The 22,012-nt window shown below is 43.8% G+C and overlaps 1 protein-coding gene, 1 long non-coding RNA gene and 1 gene segment (V, D, J or C); all 3 read right to left on the reverse strand.

Annotated features, from left to right (window-relative positions):
- Positions 1–1,637: 1,637 nt before the first annotated feature.
- Positions 1,638–5,805, reverse strand: LOC115274366. The gene is made up of 4 exons (XM_029917823.1): positions 5,618–5,805; positions 4,803–5,325; positions 2,279–2,361; positions 1,638–2,155 (listed from the first exon to the last, which is right to left on the reverse strand). Exons 1-4 carry the CDS (start codon positions 5,691–5,693, stop codon positions 1,638–1,640), a joined length of 1,200 nt encoding a protein of 399 aa, XP_029773683.1. The 5' UTR covers positions 5,694–5,805.
- A 4,982-nt stretch (positions 5,806–10,787) lies between these two features.
- On the reverse strand, positions 10,788–13,651 carry LOC115277927. Of its 2 annotated transcripts, XR_003902600.1 has the most exons (4): positions 13,459–13,651; positions 13,058–13,230; positions 11,002–11,169; positions 10,788–10,894 (listed from the first exon to the last, which is right to left on the reverse strand). It is a non-coding gene; the product is annotated as an uncharacterized LOC115277927 (long non-coding RNA). The 2 variants fall into 2 exon arrangements; XR_003902599.1 differs by lacking the exon at positions 13,058–13,230.
- Positions 13,652–15,152: 1,501 nt separating this feature from the next.
- LOC115274377 lies at positions 15,153–15,718 on the reverse strand. The segment is given in 2 exon segments: positions 15,153–15,544; positions 15,670–15,718. Coding segments are annotated over 2 exon segments (441 nt in total).
- Between the last annotated feature and the right edge of the window lie 6,294 nt (positions 15,719–22,012).

Below are 22,012 nucleotides of genomic sequence, written 5' to 3' on the forward strand. Positions count from 1 at the left end.
AATAATAGGAATTATTATGAAACTTCACAGTTAAGCAGTTCTTGCTAGTATCAAGATCACTCTGAAAAGGTAAATTGTTTAATAGCTTTAGAGTGGATGTTTTAAAATCCTGTTAAGTCTTTGTTTTCAAAATTCATCAGCTGACAGGAGGAAATATATATTCTTTCAAGTTGTATCCAAGATAATTTTAAAAAAGCGAGATTGTCTGTCTCCTACTAACTGTCCTTAACCTCACCCCATCCTATCACCTCTGGAATATGGTTTGTACCCAGGGAGCAGCAGACTCTAGGGGCTGTGTCTCCTACTGGTCCATGACTATACCAGCCTTCTTGGGGAAATGACTGATCTGAAGGTATCGATGAACATGGTATGGACAAAGTAAAGCATCTTAGATCCATCCCATTCCTGATGATTTCTTTACTATTGTCTAAGGACATTAGTTCCAATGAGGGCTAGTGTTCATCACACCACATTTCAGGGTTGTAAATTCTATTTGTAGGTTAGTGTCCCTTTTTTATTTCTGTTTCCTCTGTATTTTTGGCCTCTGTGTGAGTCAAGATTCCACAGAATACAATGAAGAAGAAATCCAAAGCTAGCAATTCAGAAAGGAATCCAAATAAAATGCATGAAGTCTAGGCTTATATGTAATGGCCAAGACTCCCCTACATTTTCACAAAAATTGCTTATCCTGGGAAATACAGGGCCATACAAGAGAACAGACTGAGGTTCTTAATTCCTTCCAAGAATTAAAAATATATTTAATCCAGCATTTTTAGTTATATGCAGTGGAAGGGATAGTCTGAAAAATACAAGCTGCATTCATTTCTGCAAGTAGAATTATGCAATCAAATAAATATTTGTAAACAAATGGAGTCCTAAGAACTAACACCATTTGCCTTTTAATTTGATAGATAGGTGTCAGACCACAGAGGAAGAAAACCATACACACAACATAAAGAGCATTTGTAAATTAATACTGATCTCCTGTCTGATGATTAATCATGCAAATATTTCTCTCGAGCCCCACTGTCTCTCTCAAGTGCCAAGTGTACATTTATACAGGCTTACTAGGTATTTCTATGCAGGTGTCCAAGGAAGGTCCACTAGAAATAGGAACTCAATTCTGTTCAAAACCCTCCACTCATTCTTCCAAATCCTCTCCTGTCGCCATATTCCGGGGGTAGATCTTAGTTTGTCACTCCCTCCTGCCAGTCCCTAAGCCTGTATCACTGTTGGTGTTTGTCTACCTCACGAAACTCTACTCATCATTTAAGTTTCATCTCATGGTTTGGCATTCTCTTTGAAGCCCTTGCTGATGTCACCAGACAAGACCGTGTTACTTCCTAGAGCCCACTCACATCTCTGATTAAAGCACACATGATATGAAACTTGATGACAGTGTTTGTCTTCTATTCCTTTTTCTCCCTGCTTGGATTTTATTATTCTTGATGGAAGGGACCATTTTCTGTTCATTTGTGTTTTCTAGTATTTGGTAAGAAGAGCTAGGATGTAAAAATAACATCTTTTTTTCTTTTGTGTATTTTCTTTCCTCCTCCTCTTCCTCCTCCCCCTCCTCCCCCTCCTCCTCTTCCCCCTCTTCCTCCTTCGACTTTCTCTCCCTCTCTCTGTCCTGTCCCTCACTGATATAAATATAGATAGAGATGACATAGATGTGGATCGCTGAGATGTCTCGCCATTCCCCGAAGCACATTGATGGCAGCAGTTGCTTTGAGTGTCTGGTGAAAGGGGAAGAGAGCAGGCAGATGAGGGCACTGAACCCAGAAAAGCCTGCCATCTGGTGGGGAAGCAGGGCTTGAGACACATTTCTGCATAGAGAGGACGTGGCTGTGCTTCACTGTGTCTCTACTGCTGGCGCAGAGATACAGAGCTGTCTGGTTCTTTTTCGCCGATGTCACAGTGAGAGGAAAGAGTGGCTTCTTGTCTCGAGAGGCACTGTAGCCCTCAGGTATGTCTCCTTTCTGAACATCAGGTACTACTTGTGAGTGGTAAATCAGTCTCAGCCCTTGCCCTGGGTCCTGTCGGTACCAGTACATGGAGTCGTGATTAAAATCCTGTTCACATTCCAGAGTCACGCCTTGTCCTTCCTCTCTGATCAGGTATTTTGGGGTCTGAGTGATTTCACCATCTGCTGTGCCTATGGAAGAAAGAGAGGCTCTAGCTCAGGAGGGTGCCTAATGCTGCTTTCAGGCGTGGAAGGACTTAGCTCTGGAGCTTAGCACCTTTGGACAGGAATTTGCTCCCTGACCCCAGGACTCACCTGCTCCAAGGAGACAAAGAGCCACACAGCAGATCACCTGGTTACACATAATGGGAACGGTGGCTCCCTGGAGTGCTAAGCACCTGCTGGAAGACAAATCAGGAAAGAAACTTAGCTCTGGGGATCCCCCAGCTTAATATGCAGAACTTGTCAGAAGGCTGGAATGGATAGTTGGAAAAGATCGCAGAGGTATGCTGGACGGGCTCCCTAACTTTGCAGATGAGGAGACTGACAGGGGACTTGAGGCATTTGCACCCCTTGGGACCTCCCTCCCCAAACTGTGTTCAGCCTGCCTGAGTGGGTGGGCAGGGCCAAGGATGCGGGGCCGGTGTTTCTCTGACTGGCCCACTGCTTTCACCTTCCCAGCTATGGTACCCTTTGATTACCTGGAACAGTGTAGACACTGGCCATACAAGAACCTAGAATTCATTTTCAATCCCATTGCCGGGGCACATACTGCCTTGTTCTTGTTCTCTTTGGTGGGTTTTAGTTCCGTCTCATGTTCATTTGTTTAGACATCCCATGCCTTTCTTCAATGCCTTCACTAATTTCCCATATTCAGATAATGTTTTTTTCTTTCTTTTCTGAGTTTAACCAACTTTTTTCTTTTTCATTTCTCTTTGAACTTCTGGTTGTGGCTGGGTAATCCTATCTTTAGCTGCTTGCTTGAGTGTATTGATTCTGTTTGAAGTTGTAGACATACATTTTCTTCTGACTAGTGACCATTTTTTGGGAGGAGTTAGTGAAAGGTGTGGGGGGGGTTTCCGCTACGGATTTTACTTTTCACTGTTCTGGCAAAGCCCAGGTTGATTTAATGGTCTGGTAGGTTGATTAGTTGGCTTTCACGGTGGGGGTGGGTCAGTCCCCTTTGGTTGTGACTCTTTCCGTCTGCAGGAGAACTCCAAGTTCTCTTTGAAACCTTTTCTTCTCTTTTCCTTCCTTACCCAATTGCAAGAGGATCCTTTACCCTTTCGACTTTTTCTTCCTCCTTTAGAAATTATACATTTGGAAGACTATGCTTTAAATTACGTGCCTGGTGCTTTACATGGATTGTACTGTGGAACCTTCCTGCAGTGCTGCTCAGGGATGCTTTTGGGGTGTCTCTTCAGCTCCTTGCCGGTGCCAGCCACTGCCATCCTCTGTCCTAGCAAGGTGAGGAGGGATAACCTCAGGAAATCAAAAGGCAGAACAGGGACAGTGCAGTGAAGTGACACGGTTTATACCTCATGGTGAGGCAGACTTCTTTGGCACAGATGCATTTAAAGTGACTGCATTCACCTTTCTTTTGATTTTTTGAAATTGCCTCATCAAAGCAAGTGATAATAAACACTTTTCTGTAGGTTCTCATTGCTTGTTGAGCGATGAGAATGAAAAAAAACCCCGATTGAGGGGCACCTGGGTGGCTCAGTCGGCTAAGCGTCCGACTTCAGCTCAGGTCATGATCTCACGGTTTGTGAGTCTGAGCCCCTCATGGGCTCTGTGCTGACAGCTTAGAGCCTGGAGCCTGTCTTCAGATTCTGTGTCTCCCTCTCTCTCTGACCCTCGCCTGCTCATACTGTCTCTCTCTCTCTCTCTCTCTCAAAAAAAACCCCTTTGAGATAAAAAGTGTCGCTTGGGTGGCTCAGTTGGTTAAGTATTCAACTCTGGATTTCAGCTCAGCTCTAGTTTGTGAGTTTGAACTCTGTCTCTGACTCTCTGCTGACAATGCGGAGCCTACTTGGGATTCTCTTCCTCTCTCTCTCTCTCTATCTCTCCCATACTCCTGCTGTCTCTCTCACTCAAAATAAATAAACTTAAAAAAAATCACTGAGATAACAAAAAATTGAGGTGCTATGTTTCTTTATCTTATTTTATTTTTTATATTTTAAAGAAACAGAGGGAGCATGAGCAGGAGAGAGGGGCACAGAGAGAGAATCTTAAACAGGTTCCATGCCCAGCATGGAGCCCAACTTGGGGCTCCATCTCATGATCATGGAATCATGACTTGAGCCAAAATCAAGAGTTGGACACTCAACAGACTGAGCCACCCAAGTGCCCCTGATATGTTTCTAACTGACAATATTTTGGGGCCTCACCTTTCTTCTAAACTCCAGACAAATCTATCCAACTCTATTTCCATCACCTCTGGGTCTCCTATAGCAGGAGTTCTGAATGCTGGCACCCATATACGCCTGCACAGGCATTAGACAAGGGACAAAACCCGGATTATTCCAGACTAAGAGGCAGCACAGCATGGTATAAAAAGCCCAACTACTTGAGCCAGACAACCTGGATTTGTATCTTTCCTCTCTCTCTTTTGAGTCTGAGGAAGAGAAATGAATTCGGCAACCGCATTTGCTTTTTGCTCATGTTGCAAAAGAAAAAAATATTTCCTTTGTCTGATCATCTTAGATGATTAAATGAAATTCCCTATTTAAAGCTTGCAATAGAGAACTTGAAAAAGAGTATAAAGTGAAGAAAAGAGAGCTTTCTTCTCCATAAATATTTAACCTGAAAAATCATGTCCGGTTTCAAAAATCTTCACCTTTTTCTGGTGACGGTCTTAGTCCCTGAGCACGGGCTGGGATGTTCCATGGTGCTTCTACAAGCATCTCCTATTTCCGTGCTCTCCCTACAAAACGCTTTCCAGCTAATTCGTTCACTAATCAAACAACGCGCCACTTCCCTTCCGCAGCCCATGGCGTTTCCGGGGCGTGGCCTGGAGGGAGGGTGTTCGTGCACTGACAGGATGGGGCTCTGCATTGATGTGGATAAGGAGCTGGCACAGAGGTACACGGCAGTGTCTCCCAGCTCTGCCGGCTGGATCTTAAAGACGCTGGGGCCCTCTTTGGGAAATTCAGCAGAAAAGCGTTGCGTCTGCATTCCTGAATCATCTATGATCCTTTCCTTCTGGAGGTAAACCATGAATTTCAGACCTTGCCCCGGGAGCTGCTGATACCAGTAAACATGATTGTGTCCTTTCTCTGGGCTGCATCTCAGCGTTGCCTCTTGTCCTGTCTCTCTGACCAGGTGTCCTGGGTTCTGGGTGATGCCAGCATTCATGGGACCTCAGAGGAGAAGAGATTACATGAGACAGGGTCATAATGGCAGAGGAAGTGAGTGCCATGCAACGCAGCAACCCAAGGCGAGTGCAAATATCCTTTAAGTCTCCTGTGTTCATGTAAAAAATCACATGAATTTTGCTTTTTGTGCCACGATGCAATGATGTGTTTTCATTTAAATGTCAATACCTTTCAGAAAACCTTTGGGCAACATGAAGGTCTGGGGCATATTTAAGATACACGGTTAGAGAGCCACAGACAAAGCCCAGTGATGCTGATCCATTAGCCCAGAACTCACCTGCCTCCAGGAGCCAGATGACTGCCCAGCAGAGGAGCCTGGTGCCCATGGCAGAGGTGGCATGAAGAGGTCCCATAGGCAGGGCCCTGGGGAGGTTGCTCACTGTAGTAGCTCAGGGAGCTACGTCAAACCCCCTCCTCTGAGGCAGGTCTTCCTGTGAAGTCACCATTTCCGGGAGACCCTGTTGTGTCTAGACCTAATCTTGTACGTCACTCGAGTGTGACATCTTTTTCTCTTTACTGTAAACACATTCCAGCCTAGCATGTGTTACTATGGGAACAGTGTTGTGCAGGGATGTGAAGTGATGAATACCTTCATGATTGGTCCCCTGGCTTTCTGAAACATTAATTTTTACCATTCCCCTCTCTACTTCTTGTCTTTTGTTCCTTTATTTTCCTTTCATTGTCTTGTATCATCCTTCCATTTTCTGTTGTTGAGTAGAGGCAGTGACCAGGAGTGGTGTCTAGCTACACACATTGAGAAACATGGAAGTGGAAGCCAGGGTTGCTGGGAAAAAAATTAGAAGCAGGAAATGATTTGATTCTGTTTCTTTCTTTCTTCCTCCCCCTCAGCTAAGCAAGGGTCACAAACATCTTCAGGGTTTATAACTCAGTTTTCTTTCTTTTTTTTTTTAAATGTTTATTTATTTATTTTGCGAGAGAGTGTATGAGTAGGGGGAGAGGCAGAGAGAGAGAGGGAGAGAGAGAATCCCAAACAGACTCCATGCTGTCAGAGCCCGATATGGGGGTCGATCTCACAAACCATGAGATCATGACCTGAGCCATAAAGAAGAGCTGATGCTTAACAGGCTGAGCTACCCAAGTGCTCCACTCACTTTTCTCATCTTATTATTATATTTGTTATTCTGCCTGAATTTTGATGTAAGTAATGCAAAGAAGAGCCATTAGAAAAACTATAGGCTGTCCCCCGATTCTGTTTATCTATCTGCATTATTTAATCATGGGTGGGATACCTGTTTTTGAGGGATCTTCCTTTCTTTTTTTTTTTTTACATATATATTTTTTAATGTTTTATTTATTTTTGAGAGAGAGAGAGAGAGAGACAGCATGAGCAGGGGAGGGTCAGAGACAGGCTCCAGGCTCTGAGCTAGCTGTCAGCACAGAGCCTGATGTGGGGCTTGAACCCACGGACCACGAGATCATGACCTGAGCTGAAGCTGGACATTCAATCGACTGAGCCACCCAGGCGCCCCAAGGGATCTTCCTTTCTTCCGTCCTTCTGTCTTTCTTTCCTAACCTGCAAGGTTAAATAAAAATCAGGTGGAAGCCTACTTTGTTCTAGGCATAGTGAAAGGAAGCTACAAAAAAGAGTAGGCACAGCCCCACTCTATCAGAATGTATAGGCTCCCTGGGAAATGTAATCTGTATGCCTAGGATACTTCAGGCTTTGAGTAATAAATAAGATTATCTTAATTTTTAGTGTCCACATCATTGTGGTTTGTGACCTTCTCTTATTGACAGCAGGATCCTAAGGCCTCCCTCAATGGGAGGCCTCCATTATTTTGGGAAGTATGTAGTAGACTTCCAAAATGGACAGTTGAATCAAAATCAGCTCAGAACCACCTATTTCTCCTGGAGATACTCCCGTTGTTCACCAATGCTATTGATGAAAACTCCCGACACTGAACACCCACACCCAGTCTGAAAGGATTCTTTCTGGGTGCTGTTAGACACTAATCCTCAGTCGGTGAGGGCAGCGTTGGAGTTTACACAGATGTAGGAGAATGAGTTGTCTCCTCATTGCTGAGCTGTCCTTGTTACTTAGGGCTCAAAGGAAGCTCTGCTTATGTGCAGAATCTCACCAAGGAATTTGTGAATGGTTCCGTCAGCTGCTAGTCACCATCTCTCTCTCATCTGCCCTCTCTCTTGGCTCAAATCCAATAGAAAGGGTTAGATAAGGAGCAGGTGCCTTACCGTTCCTTTTTGTAAAAAATATAATTTATTGTCAAGTTAGCTAACATACAGTGTGCTCTTGGCTTTGGGAGTAGATTCCCATGATTCACTACTTATTTTCAACACACAGTGCTTGTTCCAAAAAGTGCCCTCTTCAATGCCCGTTATCCATTTTCCCCTCTCTCTGGCTCCCCCTGCATTAATCCTCAGTTTCTTCTCTGTACTTAAGAGTCTCTTATGGTTTGCCTCCCTATTTGAAACTATCTTTTCCCCTTCCCTTCCCCTATGGTCTTCTGTTAAGTTTCTCAAGTTCCACATACGAGTGGAAACATATGATATCTGTCTTTCTCTGACTGACTTATTTCACTCAGCACAATGTCCTCCAGTCCCATCCATGTTGTTGCAAATGGCAGGATTTCATTCTTTCTCATTGCCAAGGAGTATTCCATTGTGTATATAAACCACATGCTCTTTATCCATTCATCAGTTGATGGACATTTGGGTTCTTTACATAATTTGCTTATTGTTGAAAGTGTTACAGTAAACAGTGGGATATATGTGCCTCTGTAGATCAGCACTCCTGTATTCTTTGGATAAATTCCTAGCAATGCTATTTCTAAGTCATAGGATAATTCTATTTTTAATTTTTTGAGAAACTTCTACACTGTTTTCCAGAGTGGCTGAACCAATTTTCATTCTCACCGTCAGTGCAGGAGGGTTCCCCTTTCTCCACATCCTCACCAACATCTACTGCTTCCTGAGTTGTTGATTTTAGCCACTTTGACCTGTGCGAGGTGGTATCTCAATGTGGTTTTGATTTGTATTTCCCTGATGATGAATGATGTTGAGCATCTTTTCATGTGTCTGTTGGCTGTCTGGATGTCTTCTTTGGAAAAATGTCTATTCATGTCTTCTGCCCATTTCTTCACTGGATTTTTTTGTGTTTTGGGTGTCAAATTTGGTAAGTTCCTTATACATTTTGAATACTAACCCTTTATCTGATATGTCTATTGCAAATATCTTCTCCCATTGCGTTGGTTGCCTTTTAGTTTCATTGATTGTTTTCTTTGCAGTGCAGAAGCTTTTTATCTTGATGAGATCCCAGTAGTTCAGTTTTGCTTTTATTTCCCTTGCCTTTGGAGATGTGTAGAGTCTTCCGTTCATTACTACATGTTCCAAACCAAATCTTTCCCCTCTGATCTTCTCTACCAGTCAATCATCTCAATGAGTGTCAATAGATGCAAGCTATAAATTGGGTGTTGGAATGTGAGGAGTTAAAATTCAGTGGTCCTGGTGTCCTGAAGAGTGATGGTAAGAGTGTGGTCATCGCTGGCAGTGCCCACACCAAGCTCAGCAGCTCCGAAGTCTGTCAGATGATCACTACAATGTATGTAATTGCCTTTGGCACCTGGAACTTACCAGTCAAACTTCCAGAACTTCACATTTAGCTCTTCTGACAAAACTGTAGGTACCTTCCCTCCCCATTGTGCACACAAAGGTTAAAGATTCATCCCAGAGTCTAAAGCCTCATTTCCTCTAATTTAAAGCCCTTGTAATGTGTGCCTGCCCTTCAACTGAGAGAGCACTACTTAAGAGGTTAAAAATTGGCTAAACTACAGACAGGTCAATAATAAAAGTTAAGGCAGAATACAAAATACAATTTAAGTTCACTTATCTGTCTCCAAGCAAGTAAATTATGGGCTTAGACATGTTGTCAACACTTTTGGATTTCCTTTCCACTGTTATTAGTATTTTAAACTTCAAAGTGGCTAAGACACTGGATCTTAATTGTGTTCATCACAAAAAAGAAATAATAACTATGTGACGTGATAGAGGTGTTAAGTAGCACAACGGTAATAATCATGCTATGATATATAAATGTAGCAAATCAATACATCATGCGTTTTAAGCTTACATAATATTTTCTGTCAATTATATCCCAATTAAAAACAGCTTTATTGAGGTATAATTGACATACAGGTAAACTGCACACATTTAAAATATTTTGATGTATGTATGCAAACAGGAAACTATCATCACAATCAGGATAGTGAACATATCATCACCCCAAAAAGTTTCTTTCTATCATGTTGTAATCCTTCCCTCCCAACCCTTCCCACACCTGTCCCATCTTTAGGCAACCACTGATCTGCTTTTTGTGAATATAGGTTCCCTTGCACTTTCTAGTTGTTCATATAAATGGAATAAGATAGTATGCATTTGTTGGTGTCTGGCTTATTTCCAACACTGTAATTACATGAGATTCATCTCTAGTACTATGTACCTCATAGTCTGTTAACTTCCCGAACTTGTCATACTTAAAATTAACATGCTTTTTGTATCACCTGGATTTAACTCATTAATAACAAATTAACCAGAGTCATCATTTGGTCTGACACACTAAGGATCTTGATCCCCTTTCTCATTCCTTCTTTTTTCCTAGGTTCTCTGTATCTGGCACTACTCGTTCGTGATTGACATCTATTGGATGTCCTGGCCCCTAACTGGAGGATTCCTGTCATTGAAATCTTTGATCCATAAGGTCAAAGTGATAGGTCTCCAGCTGCCTTGTTGTTCCAGCTGACCCCCTTGGCTAAATCGAACTTTACAAGAGCACGTTGTTGAGTAAAACAGAATTAATTTGTTTTCTGTTTTCAGGATTTGTGATCTTACAAGAGAGACAGTCAGGTTGGTCCTTCCCAAAGTACCTGGAGGACTGATATCTGAATCTATAATCTTCTGCTCTATGAAGATCAAAAAACTGGAAAAGACAATTTCTACTAATGAGGAGAACAATGGGGCCAACAAGGTGGAAAAAGAAATAAGAGTTGTCAAATCAACCATGTCACGGTCCCAAAGACTTCATTCCAGTTTGTTCCTGAGAAATTCCCGTGTTCTCGTTTTGGGTTCTACAGGACACACACACATTTAGCCCTGTGATGAATTCCCATTTGGCTTCAGCTGGCTCTAGTTAGTTTCTGTTATTTCCTTCTAAGTCAGTATGCCAGCTGCTTCCCTAGCCGGGCCCAGGATGTTTGTGTAGGAAGATGAGCTAATATTTAACCCTGAGGATTCACTGCGGGCACAGATACATGCCCGAGTCCTGCAGCTCCGGAGGCTGGGCCTCTAGGCTATGGGTGAGTTGCAGGGACACGTAGCAGAAAATCTCTCCTTGTACATCCCTCTTTTATCAAAGACAATTTCATTCTGGAAAGAAATCAAGAACTTGAACTCTTTTGTGGGGATCTGCTCATACCAGAAAACGTAAGTGTGTCCTTTGATGAGGACCCAATACATTGTTGCTTTCTGTCCTTTCCCCTTGACCAGGTGTCCTGGAGTCTGGGTGACTTCTGCATGGAGGGGCCTGTGAAGAAAGCAGACAGAAGTTGGAGGCTGAGCCCCGGAGGGAGTCTGGTGACAGGAACAAAAGGCTGAGAGGCAGGGGCTGAGGAGGTCAGAGCTGGAGCTTACCTTCACTCAGGAGACGAAGGACCATGGAGCAGAGGAATATCAGGCTCATGGCAGCATTAGGATGTGAAGAGAGGTGGGTGGCTTTCCCTGAGGCTTTGTCACCCCCCATTACCAGCTACTCTGTGATGTGATCACTTCGCAGAGCCCCGTAGTCTTTGATGTGCTGCTCTGTGCAAGTAAAACACGAAGTAGAGTGTATGAAACAGCTTTACTCAGTCCCTGGAGACAAGGCAGCTCGGGTCTGGGATTGTTCTAAAGCAAGAGAGAATGGGACAATGCCTGCAGGTGTTGAGGGGGAGACACCGAGCACGGCAAACTTTCCGAGTTGAGGAGACAGAGAGTGAACGTTAGAGGGAACACCGCAAGTGGACTACCGGGAGGAGGGAGATACCCAAAGAACCCTGGAAATATTCGCAGGGATCGTAATGTGTCCTTACAGGATGACACTTTAAAAAGACACCAGACGCGAACCACAGCAATGATTCACCAGCATCCCCGGAGTGGCCATGCTTTTGCAGGAGGACAAAATTTGGCTAGAGCCAGAGGTGGTAAATGACAGCCCAGGGATGGCCCCTGTTCATGTACAGTTTTACTGGGGTGAGACGCACTTCTGGAATGGCAGCACAAGATTTGAATCCCTTCTTCCCAGAGGGGAAAAAAAACCCTAAACTCTGAAAAGTTAGAAACAATGATTTACAGGGCACTTGGGTGGCTCGGTTGGTTGAGTGTCTGACTCTTGATTTCAGCTCAGGCACGGTTCGTGAGTTTGAGCCCTGCATCAGGCTCTGTGCTGACAGCATGGAGCCTTCTGGAATTCTCTCTCTCTCTCTCTCTCTCTCTCTCTCTCTCTCTCTCTCTCTCTCTGTTACCTCCACTGGTTGTGGTCTTCCTCAAAAATAAATAAAGTTAAAAAAAACACACAACAACCTAAAGCCTCTGAACATTGTCCCAAGAGCATACGGCAAATGAAGAAACACTTACACAAGAAAATAAAAATCTCAGTAGGGCTAGTGAGACTCGGTGGCATGTGAGCCTCCCTGCTCCTGCATCACCCTAAGCTCAGTGTGACAGAAGCTCTACTCTCCGTGGATGTGGCCGGGGACACAGGGCTCCCGCAGTTTTTCCTGAGGAGGCAGAGGCTGCCAGCAACCTTCATCCCCACCAGCTCCATGATGTAGAAACTCTTTTCTTAGCAACAGCAGCCCAGGGGTCTGGGATCCCTTTCTCCCTGGCACCCACTCATAGGGTAGACCGTCAATTCCAGACATGGCAGGCCAAGACAGCTGGGCTCCAACCTTCCTCAATCTGACTTGCTCATAGCATGGGGGTGCCACACTGAGAGATGCAAGTTGAAAAGACCAGGGCTTACCGCCCCCCACCAGTGGCCCCTCAGAGGGCAAGGGTGTCATTCCAGGGGAAGTGGGCCCGGTGTCCCCAGCCCCAGCTCTGGAGGCTTGGTGCAGAGTTTCTGTCCATGGGGGGAGGCAGGCCACAGAGCTGCACAGCTCTGCTTTGAGCCTGGGACCCTCCAGCCTTGCCGAGATTTGTCTGGAATTGTATTGCACCCCGAGACCTGCTTTACTTCTGGTACTGCCATCTCCCTCCCTTTTTCTTCCTCTTTTCTTTCTTCCCTCCCTCTCTCCTTATAGGAGTCAGATCCACATCGGGACCTCACGGCCTCCTAGCCTCCTCCCTCTTTTGTCCTATTTTCTCCACTAAATCTCCTGCATGACTGACCCAGCCTTGGAATCTAATTCTTGGAGGACCTGAAATAATACTTCTTTCTTAGGGGGGTTTGGGACCTCCATAGTGGCCACAGTCAATAGTAATCTCTGCTGAAGTAATGGTCGGTTCCAGAAAATAGTTGGTGCCTGTAAATCCATCTGATGGCGCTGGACCTTCACAAGGTTCTGCTCTTACAAGATGTCCTCATTTGGCTGCTGGGAAATGAAAGCCCTGAGCATAAGAGGGAGAGATCAGAGAAGGCTGAGGCTGGGATGAGACATAAGCCCAGAAAGAAAGCCCTCCGTCCTGTATAAGTGGGATTGTGGCGCACCTGTCCTTCCGCGACTGGCTTAGTTCATTCAGCATAATGGCCTCAAGGTCATCCACATCATCATATATTGCAGGATTTTGTTCTCTTTTAAGGCTAAATAACATCCCATCTTATGCACCAATGTACACCACGTTACACACAATTTTAAGAGGGTGGATCTCATGTTAAGTGTTCTGGCCACAGTGAAGTAAAACAAAAGAAAAGAAAAGAAAACAAAATGAAATGAAATGAAATGAAATAAAATGAAATAACAACATTCACTCTTGCTCCCCAAGTCTCTTCAAACTCCTAGGGAATCCAACATCCCCTTGTGTTTGTTTTCCAGCTTTTTCTATCAGATTCTCCAAAGATTTGAATTTCTTCCTTCCCTGAGTGTGCCCTCACACTGTGAGCGACCATACCTGCTAGAAAACCAGGAGATTCTCCTCCGCTGTTTCACTGCTGCAAATCCCACTCCCTTCCACCTCTGCCGCCCTCTGGGTGTAGGGATTAGCCTAGCCTTTCACCAGGAGCAGCAGAACAGCTGCATGTTCCGCCCCGAGGCCTCCGCTGTTATCTGAACCTGGGAATGGGGTGTCTTTGCTCTTCATTTCTCTCCTCCCTTTATTCAAGAGGGTGTTGAGGATCTACATTGCTTAAAGAAGCTCTAACCTGTCCCCGCCCACCTCTGGGTTGAATTTTTTCCTGTCATTTAGCTCAAGATGCATCAATTTTTTTAAGCCTTGTCATGGAGCCACAAATGAGGGAAGAGATCTGACCCCAACATCTCATTTTACAGAAGAAAATTTGAAATGTAGGCAGAAGCATAGAGATACAAGCTTCCATCACTTGTGAGAAACAGGGTATGGACGGTGGTGAGGAAAAGCAGAACACTTGTGATGGTTGGTGGCCCGGATGACAGTGTTTAACTTCTCTGAATTTTACTTAGTTATCAAGGCAGGTACTGGGTAGTACTTCTTGGCCTCTTGATTAAGGAGTTGGATGCATGTGGCATTGTTGATGACTATAGGAGGACATGTCATAAGTCGCTGCTTGGCAGGAATATCTTTGTGTTCTTCAGAATTAAAATGAGGACATCGTTCTGTCCTCTGAGGCAGGCATCGCCCAGCTAGCAGATGCTGGTTCTTTCTTGCACTGAGGATACACATATTTATTGGATCGGTTTTCATAAATATTTCAGTCTCTTAAAGGCATAAGATACATACTGGCTTTTAGAAAGCTATTCAGATACATTCCAGAAAAATCCCTTTTGCTTCAAACAAACTGCAGCACTTGATATTTTTTTATTAATATTAAAAACGTAGGGTAAATGTGGTGATTTTAATATATCTTTTAAAGCAGAGCTGCTAGTTTTTGATATGTGTCCTATCTATGTGCCACTTAAGTGGCTCACAGGCAAATCTATATCATGCAAAATAGCTAAACACATTGTGAATAATTCATGCTCCAGGCAATTCATTCATCTTCATATCTGGCGCAAGTTTTTAGCAGTTCTAATTTTCCCTACTCAAAAAGAAAACCATGAGATTGCAGCAGTGCCTCTGAGAGCACGTTCTTCCCCTTAGGGCAAGGATTCATGAGAGTGCCCATGCCTGCCCTTGATCATATTTCTAAGTCTCCAACTTATATTTAATTTAATTTATTTATTTATTTAAGTTTATTTATTTATTGAGAGAGAGAGAGAGAGAGAGAGAGAGAGAGAGAGAGCGCACATGACCAAATAGGGGAGGGGCAGAGAGAGAAGAGAGAGAATCCCAAGCAGGCTCTGAGTTGTCAGTGTAGAGCCTGACACAGGGTTTGATCTCATGAACCATGAGCCAAAATCAAAAGTTGGACGCTCAACTGACTGAGCCACCCAGGTGCCCCTCCAACTTATATTTTTTAAAAAATGGGGCCCACAAAGAAACTAAAGAAAAGTCCCTTTTTATCTACTGAAGAGAACAGAATGGGAGACTAAGGTGATCCCGGGAAAATACCACAAACTGAATGTTGGGTTAATGTAACCACTTTTCCACTCTTGGCATAACTGTCAGTGGTTTTTGTAGGTTTCTGCCCAACTTCTGTGTACAAATGGTGACAGCCATAAACCCACATCCTACCATTGCTGTAGGGTGGGAGGGTGGTCTGTGGAAGGATCTTGGACCTGGGAAACAGGTTTATGATCAGGGGAGAGGTAACACTCTAGCTCTGTGTCTTTACTGCTGGCACAGAAATACACTGCAGAATCCTCTAAGCCAGCCAAGCTGATGTCAAGAGAACAGAAAGAAGTGTTAGGTCGGCTGGATTTGAAGTTGTCAGACGTGTCTTCTTCCTTGTTAAGATTTGTATCATAGTAGTAGAGCAGCAGCTTTGGTGCTTGGCTCGGCTTCTGTTGGTACCAGTACATGGCATCATGATTCATATTCTGAGAACAGCCCAGAGACACTGCTTTTCCGATCTTGGTAACCTGGTATCTTGGGTTCTGGATAACCCTGGCACCCATGTGACCTGCAGAGAGAGAAAGAAAAGTTAGAGATAGAGTCAAGGAGACTGTTACTGTTCCCATAAAATAAAGGTATAAAACTGAGGACAAGATCGCTTTGTCAAAGATTTCTTTTCTGTCCAGGACTCACCTGCCCCAAGGAGGCAAAAGGCTACACAGTAGAGCAGCTGGGGACCCATGGCAGGGCCACAAGAGGCATGGGACCTCTGTGTCTTCTAGACTCTGACTCTGGGTGGAGAGAAAGGAGTTCAGAGTACCTGGTCCCTGATAGGTAGATCTGCCAGTGATGACAGTCTGCCGTTGGCTTCACCAAGACAAGGGTCACTCTTTGTTCTGATATTACACACAGCTTCCTGCTTGGCAGCGGAACTTGGGCTTGGCTGGATCACGTATGGGGCAGATGCCGTGTTAACCTCATTTGCCCCTTTTCCTACATCTGCCCCATGTTCATCCAGGCTTCTCTATCTCACTCCTCATTTCTTACACCCCATAAGCAGTTCAGAGTTTCCTCAACATAAGAACAGTTTTTGTTAAAGTATCATTTATAAACCTGTTGAGATAACGTCTTTGTGTCTTGCTGTCTCCATCACAGATGGGACTGATGGCTGTGAGCTATCCTCACCTTAATACAGAAGTGGAGCCCTGCAGTCCTCTGTTTACATCCACACTTTAGAGAGTACCAAAGACATTCTCTGCAGCTTTTGGCTATCAGTGGCACCATAATGCCTCCTTGTGGCCAGTAGAAAAGTATCTACAAGCATCCATCTTTCACTTCTTTTATTTCCAACTTGAACTTTGAAGGCAGGGAGCTCACCACACTCTGCCTGGGTCTTCTCTCCTGGGCCCCATCGTGACCTCTTTCCAGGTAGTGAGGTGGGTGGCCATCGTGCTCATATTGGTTGTTTCTCATCTCTTGGGCATCTTTTGTTGCCTGATTTATAATGCTTTGAAAACTGTTGTTTCATGTATTATGTTTGTTTTTTAGCTGTTTTGAGCAGGTTTAATCAGATTCCTGTTAATCCATCTGAGTTGGAAGCAAAAGTCCACTCCAAGGCCATAATGAGTTTCTTACTCTTTGGCCCCCAAGAGTTTCAATGGTTATAGACCTTTTTATTCAGTTTATGAGTGTGTGGTTTATATTTCACACAACAAAGGTAACGATTTATTCCGAAACATGTAAGACACAGTCTGCAATTTCAATTTCTCTGCTCACTTTTCCCTTTTGTCTAGCACTCAAAGTTCTGACCAAACGCACAATTCTCTAACTGCATTTCTGGGTCTTTGGGTTGCAATGCTTTTAGTCTGTGAAGGCTGTTTTGAGGCTCCAGGATTAATGTAGAAGATGTTATTAGGGGCCCTGTGTCATCTCTATTATATAAGCATTGAAAACCTAGATCTGGTGTGAAACCTGCTAAGTCCCTATATACTTTTAGCTCTTCCTTGCTCTGCCTATAAGTTCTCTCTTTTTTCTTCTAGCTGGTAAATTTCTTTTTCTTTTTAGATTACCTATGTATTGTGTAGAGGTGAAGGGTATTTCAAATTTAGAAAGGAAAATGGACTTAGAGAAGGGTAATGATCTTTTTTCTTCTCTTCCTCTGTAGCTTTGTCCTAAATAATCAATGGTACATTTTCACCACTTCTGCCTTCCTTGTACAAACATGCAAGCATATCTAAACTTAAATAAGGAGTTTTATTGATTTAATTTTTTTAAGTTAGCCTTATATACTATACATTATTCTACAAATTATTTCACCCTTGACAGTTTGCCTTGATCATTTATGCAAAATAAATAAACATCCTATTTGATTTTCTTTTAACTTCTTTGTGCCTATGAGGTGAAGCACATAGACATAAATGAGATCAGATTCTAGATAAACATATACTTTCTTAGTGTTTTTGTAGTCATCGAAAGTTTATGATTGGGGCACCTGGGTGGCTCAGTTGGTTAATTCTCAATTTTGGCTGAGGTCATGATCTCACAGTTTGTGAGATCGAGCCCCGTGATGGGCTCTGCACTGACAGCTCAGAGCCTGTTTGGGATTTTCTCTCTCCTTCTTCCTCTGCTCCTCCCCTGCTCATGCTCTTTATCCGAAGATAAATAAATAAAGTTACAAAATAGTTTAACTATGAATGAAACTAACAAGCAATAAAAAAGGACAATTCTTTTAATAAAAGTCTACAGGCCCCCTCTGTTCAGGTAGCTTTACAGACCTCAAGACACAGTCTAAAATTGTAATGCTTCTTGGTGAGCATAAGGAACCTTTTAGATTCTCTGTGACACTCAAAGAGACAGAGCAGACACCACCCCCAACTCCAGGGATAAAAAGTATTAATATGGTAGAAGGAGAAGAAGAAAAGTAAAACATAAAGTATTACAGTTCCTAATGGGATTAAAGAGTTGCCGTAGGGTAGAGCCAATGATGGGATAGAGGAGGTTGTGGGAAATAATAAGATGTTTGAGAGAGTGATTTTGGAGGCAATTCATCAAACCATTTGTAATAACAAGACTAGAATATGAAGAATGGAAGTGAGTGTCTGAGATACACTGGACGAGATGATTATTGAGGCAAGCAAATGAAGAAACTGAGTATCATCCGGGTGTGGTAAGACACCTGAGATGTTGGGAATTTTAAGGTAGGAGACACAAGAAATGGTTGAGAAGCAACAATAGGTAGCAAAAGAGATCTGAGTACTAATGAGGGTCACTACAGAAACCAATCATACCACTAATTATTACCAGTAAGAGAAACTAATTTCCCTAACACTCCATTTGCATTGGGAGGTTAGGATCTGGGAATGGCAAATCTCAGACTATGACAATAGATTTGTGGTCACAGGACAGTATTCACGTAATCCTAAATTTCCAGTGAAACTTCAAACAGATTTCTTAAAGCCAAATGCCGCCAAAACATTGCTGACTACATTACAATCATATGTGTACTGGGCTGCCATTGGAATAGCTGTAAAAAATAAAACTATGGAACTGGACAATTAGCACAACCAGAATGAATTGCAAGTCATGTCTATGAATATCAAGCAAAATCCAGAGAAGGGTATGTGGTCTTGGATCTGACAAGAACATGTCCAGAGAAGTCAGGGTGTACGTTTGGAACTGGTGGAACTAAGTATGTTGGAGGTGACATCATTGGGAACTTGATGCTTTTATGAATCCGGTGGCTGGCAGTGGATCCACAGCCCTCTGAACAGCTGACACCACATCACACAGCAGCAACAAGTAAGAACTATATTGAAGAAGCAGATGCCCAGTGGGATAAGGATACAAATAACTCAAATATTTTTAAAGAGAAGCATACAAAACCATTCAAAGAAAAGTATCTGAATGCACCGTGTTTGATTTTCTATTCTTTTGGTTCTTTGCACATGTGTCATGGAAATGATAAAGTGGAACTCCCCATGGTAATTGAAATCAGTAGATTAAAAGTGAATCCCTAGGAGTATCAAATAGTACAGCCACTCTGGAAAATAATTTGGGTGTGTCTTTAAAAAGTCAGAGCACTCTCGGGGTGCCTGGGTGGCTAAGTCAGTTAAGTGTCCGACTCTTGGTTTCAGCTCCCATCATGATCTCATGGCTCCCAACATTGAGCCCTTTGTCAGGCTCTGTGCTGACAGCGTGGAGCTTGTTTGGGATTCTCTCTCTCTCTCTCTCTCTCTCTCTCCCCCTCCCCCGCTCCTGCAGGCTCTCTTTCTGTCAAAATAAATAAATAAACTTTAAAAAAGTCAGAACACACTCACCATGTAATCCAGCTATCTCATTCCTGGGCATAAATGTATCCGAGAGAAACGAGAACTTACGTCCACACAGAATCCTGCACACAAATGTTTCTGTATAGCAACTTTATTTGTCATAGTCAGACACTAGACATAACCAAAATGTCCTATGATAAGTGAATGGTGAAACAAACTCTGCTACATCCACACCCACAGAATGAAACTCAGCAATAAAAGAAATAGACTATTGAGAAATGCAGCAGCTCGGGTGGCTCTCAAGGGCAGTACGCTCGGGAGAAGAGCCCATCTCAAGGGGTCACCTGCTATATGATTCCATTTGTGAAACAGTCTCAACAGTTTCAACATGACAATATTATAGATGTAGAGATTAGATAGATCAGTGGTTCCCAGGGGTTAGGGACAGGGTGTGTGTGTGTGTGTGTGTGTGTGTGTGTGTGTGTGTGTGTGTGTGAGAGAGAGAGAGAGAGAGAGAGAGAGAGAGAGAGAGAGAGAGAGAGAGAAGAGAGAGAGGGAGAGATTATAAAGGGAGATTTTGTAGCGTTGCAACAGTTCTGTATCTTGACTTCAGTGGGGGCTGCGTGAACCTACACATGTGACAGAAATGACGTAGAGCTGCTTCCACACTTGGGGCCAGTGTCAGCATTGTGGTCTTGCCAACTTTAGGATGGTTATGTAAGATCTAACCATTGGTGGAACTGGATGATGGGTCGCTGGACCGTTTTGCTCTACTTTGAATCTTCTTGTGAATCTACAGTTATTTTTATTATTTATTTCCTAAATGTTTTTTTATTTTTCAGAGAAAGAGAGAGAGAGCAGGGGAGGGGTAAAAAGAGGAGAACAGAGGATCTGAAGCGGTGTCTGTGCTGACAGCAAAGAGCCTTGATGTGCGGCTCAAACTCATGAGCCATGAGATCATGACCCGAGCTGAAGTCAGATGCTTAACCAACTTGAGCCACCCAGGTGCCCCACTACAGTTATTTTCAAATGAAAATTTACAATAAATGAGAGTGTGGAAAAGAATTTTACTACAATTAAAGACTGTTATGGGAAACTGAGAATGAGAAGGGTTGAAGAAATGGGAAGGGCCAGTAGTTCTGTGGGGATAACCACTCTGGGTCAACCATTGTGATGAAGGCGAAGGTGGTGGGTAGGGGGCCAGGGGAGCATTGATCACTAACTGAAGAGAACTCAGGCAATGTCATGGCACAGTTGTGAGTTTACTGAATCACTTGAAAGCCCAGTGGGTGACATTCACCCTCAGTCTTGGACTCAGTCATCCTCTGTGAGAATTTCTGAAGAATGTCAGAAATCAACCCCCTATTGTTTTCCTATCCAAAGTCTTCTAATGTGATCTGTTCTTGCCTTGCCCAGAGATATGTAGAACACCAGACTCATGTCCTTGTGCTGATAGCCGAGAAGCCTCGAAAGACAGTCAAGGACAGCTGGGGCTGGAGGGAGAAGGGGAAACCTGAGGGTTTCTGCACAGGGAGGGGATGACTCTGCAGCATTGTGTCTACACTGCTGGCACACAGGTACACAACTGAGTCCCCGGGTTCTGTGCGCTGGATCTCCAGGGTGGAGAACGATCTGTCAGGCATCTTTGCCAAGAAGCAGCCTTTGGGCATCCCTGAGTCATCTACAGTAGCTTGATTATTGAAGTGAATCAGCAGCTTGAGTCCCTGCACTGAGGTCTGTTTGTACCAAAAAAGTGCTACATGACCAGAAATAGGCTCACATCTCAGAGTTACTGTTTGTCCCATCATTGTCACCGTGTGCCTGGGTGTCTGGCTGACTCTGGCCTCTGTGGGCTCTGTGGAAGGGGACAGAATTTGGGGGCAGAATAAAGAACATAAATGGAATTGTAACTGGAGATATCTAAAAATGCAGATTGTTTATTTTTAGGAACTTACCTCCTCCCAGGAGACAAAGGGACAGACAGCAAAGGAGCCTGGTGGCCATGGCAGGGTGGCTAGAAGGAGGCTTCACCCAGATGAGGCCCTTGTGGGCAGGAACAGAGGGGCAGGGCATTCTAGCCCCTCTCATTCCCACACCGTGGAGAATGGCCTGACAGCGATATTGCTCTGTCTGTGTTCATGGGATCTCTTCCAAAAGTGAGCATTACTTCTCTACAGAAGATTGGCTGGACTGGACCATGACTACTGCAGGATGCGGTTGGCTCCTCCAAGGCGCCTTCTTCAATTACACCTCCCACAGCCGTAGGCCTCCACCACTCTCCCCTGCCAGAGGCCTCACATACCCACTGTCTGCTGGACATTTCTGCTTGGCTGTGCCACCAGGGCTGCAGATTCTAACATCAGTAAATAACTCTTCAGGGCTCCTGAAGAGTTCGTTGAGTGTTGAGTTGAGTGTCCAACTCTTGATTTCAGCTCGGGTCATGATTTCATGAATTAGAGCTTTGCATCCAGGTCTACACTGTCAGTGCAGAGCCTGCCTGTGATTCTCTCTCTCTCTCTCTCTCTCTCTCTCTCTTTCTCTCTGTTCCTCCATGTGAGTGTTCTCCCCCCCTCTCAAAAGTAAATAAATAAACACTAAAAAATAAATTATTTTTCAGATCTCAAGACTTTTCTTACTGCTTTCATTGGCACTCTCTATCTTGATACCAAACACAAAATCAAAATAATTCCTTGCTCAGTTAGGGCTTTCCCTCAGATCTCTCCCAGAAGCATTTTGACTTGGCCACAGTGCTCATGGGGAGGGGCTTA

The sequence above is a fragment of the Suricata suricatta genome, chromosome 2 (genome assembly GCF_006229205.1).
Source record: "Suricata suricatta isolate VVHF042 chromosome 2, meerkat_22Aug2017_6uvM2_HiC, whole genome shotgun sequence".
Lineage (NCBI taxonomy): Eukaryota > Metazoa > Chordata > Mammalia > Carnivora > Herpestidae > Suricata > Suricata suricatta.

What these genes read in the sequence shown, in the direction of transcription:
- LOC115274366 (XM_029917823.1), bottom strand. Translation starts at nt 5,693, where the DNA reads ATGGGACCTCTTCATGCCACCTCTGCCATGGGCACCAGGCTCCTCTGC. An exon ending in CATCTGGCTCCTGGAGGCAG is followed by an intron (nt 5,326 to 5,617) that starts GTGAGTTCTGGG and finishes TTCTCCTCTGAG; the next exon opens with GTCCCATGAATGCTGGCATC. An exon ending in AAGACCGTCACCAGAAAAAG is followed by an intron (nt 2,362 to 4,802) that starts GTGAAGATTTTT and finishes GTCTTCCAGCAG; the next exon opens with GTGCTTAGCACTCCAGGGAG.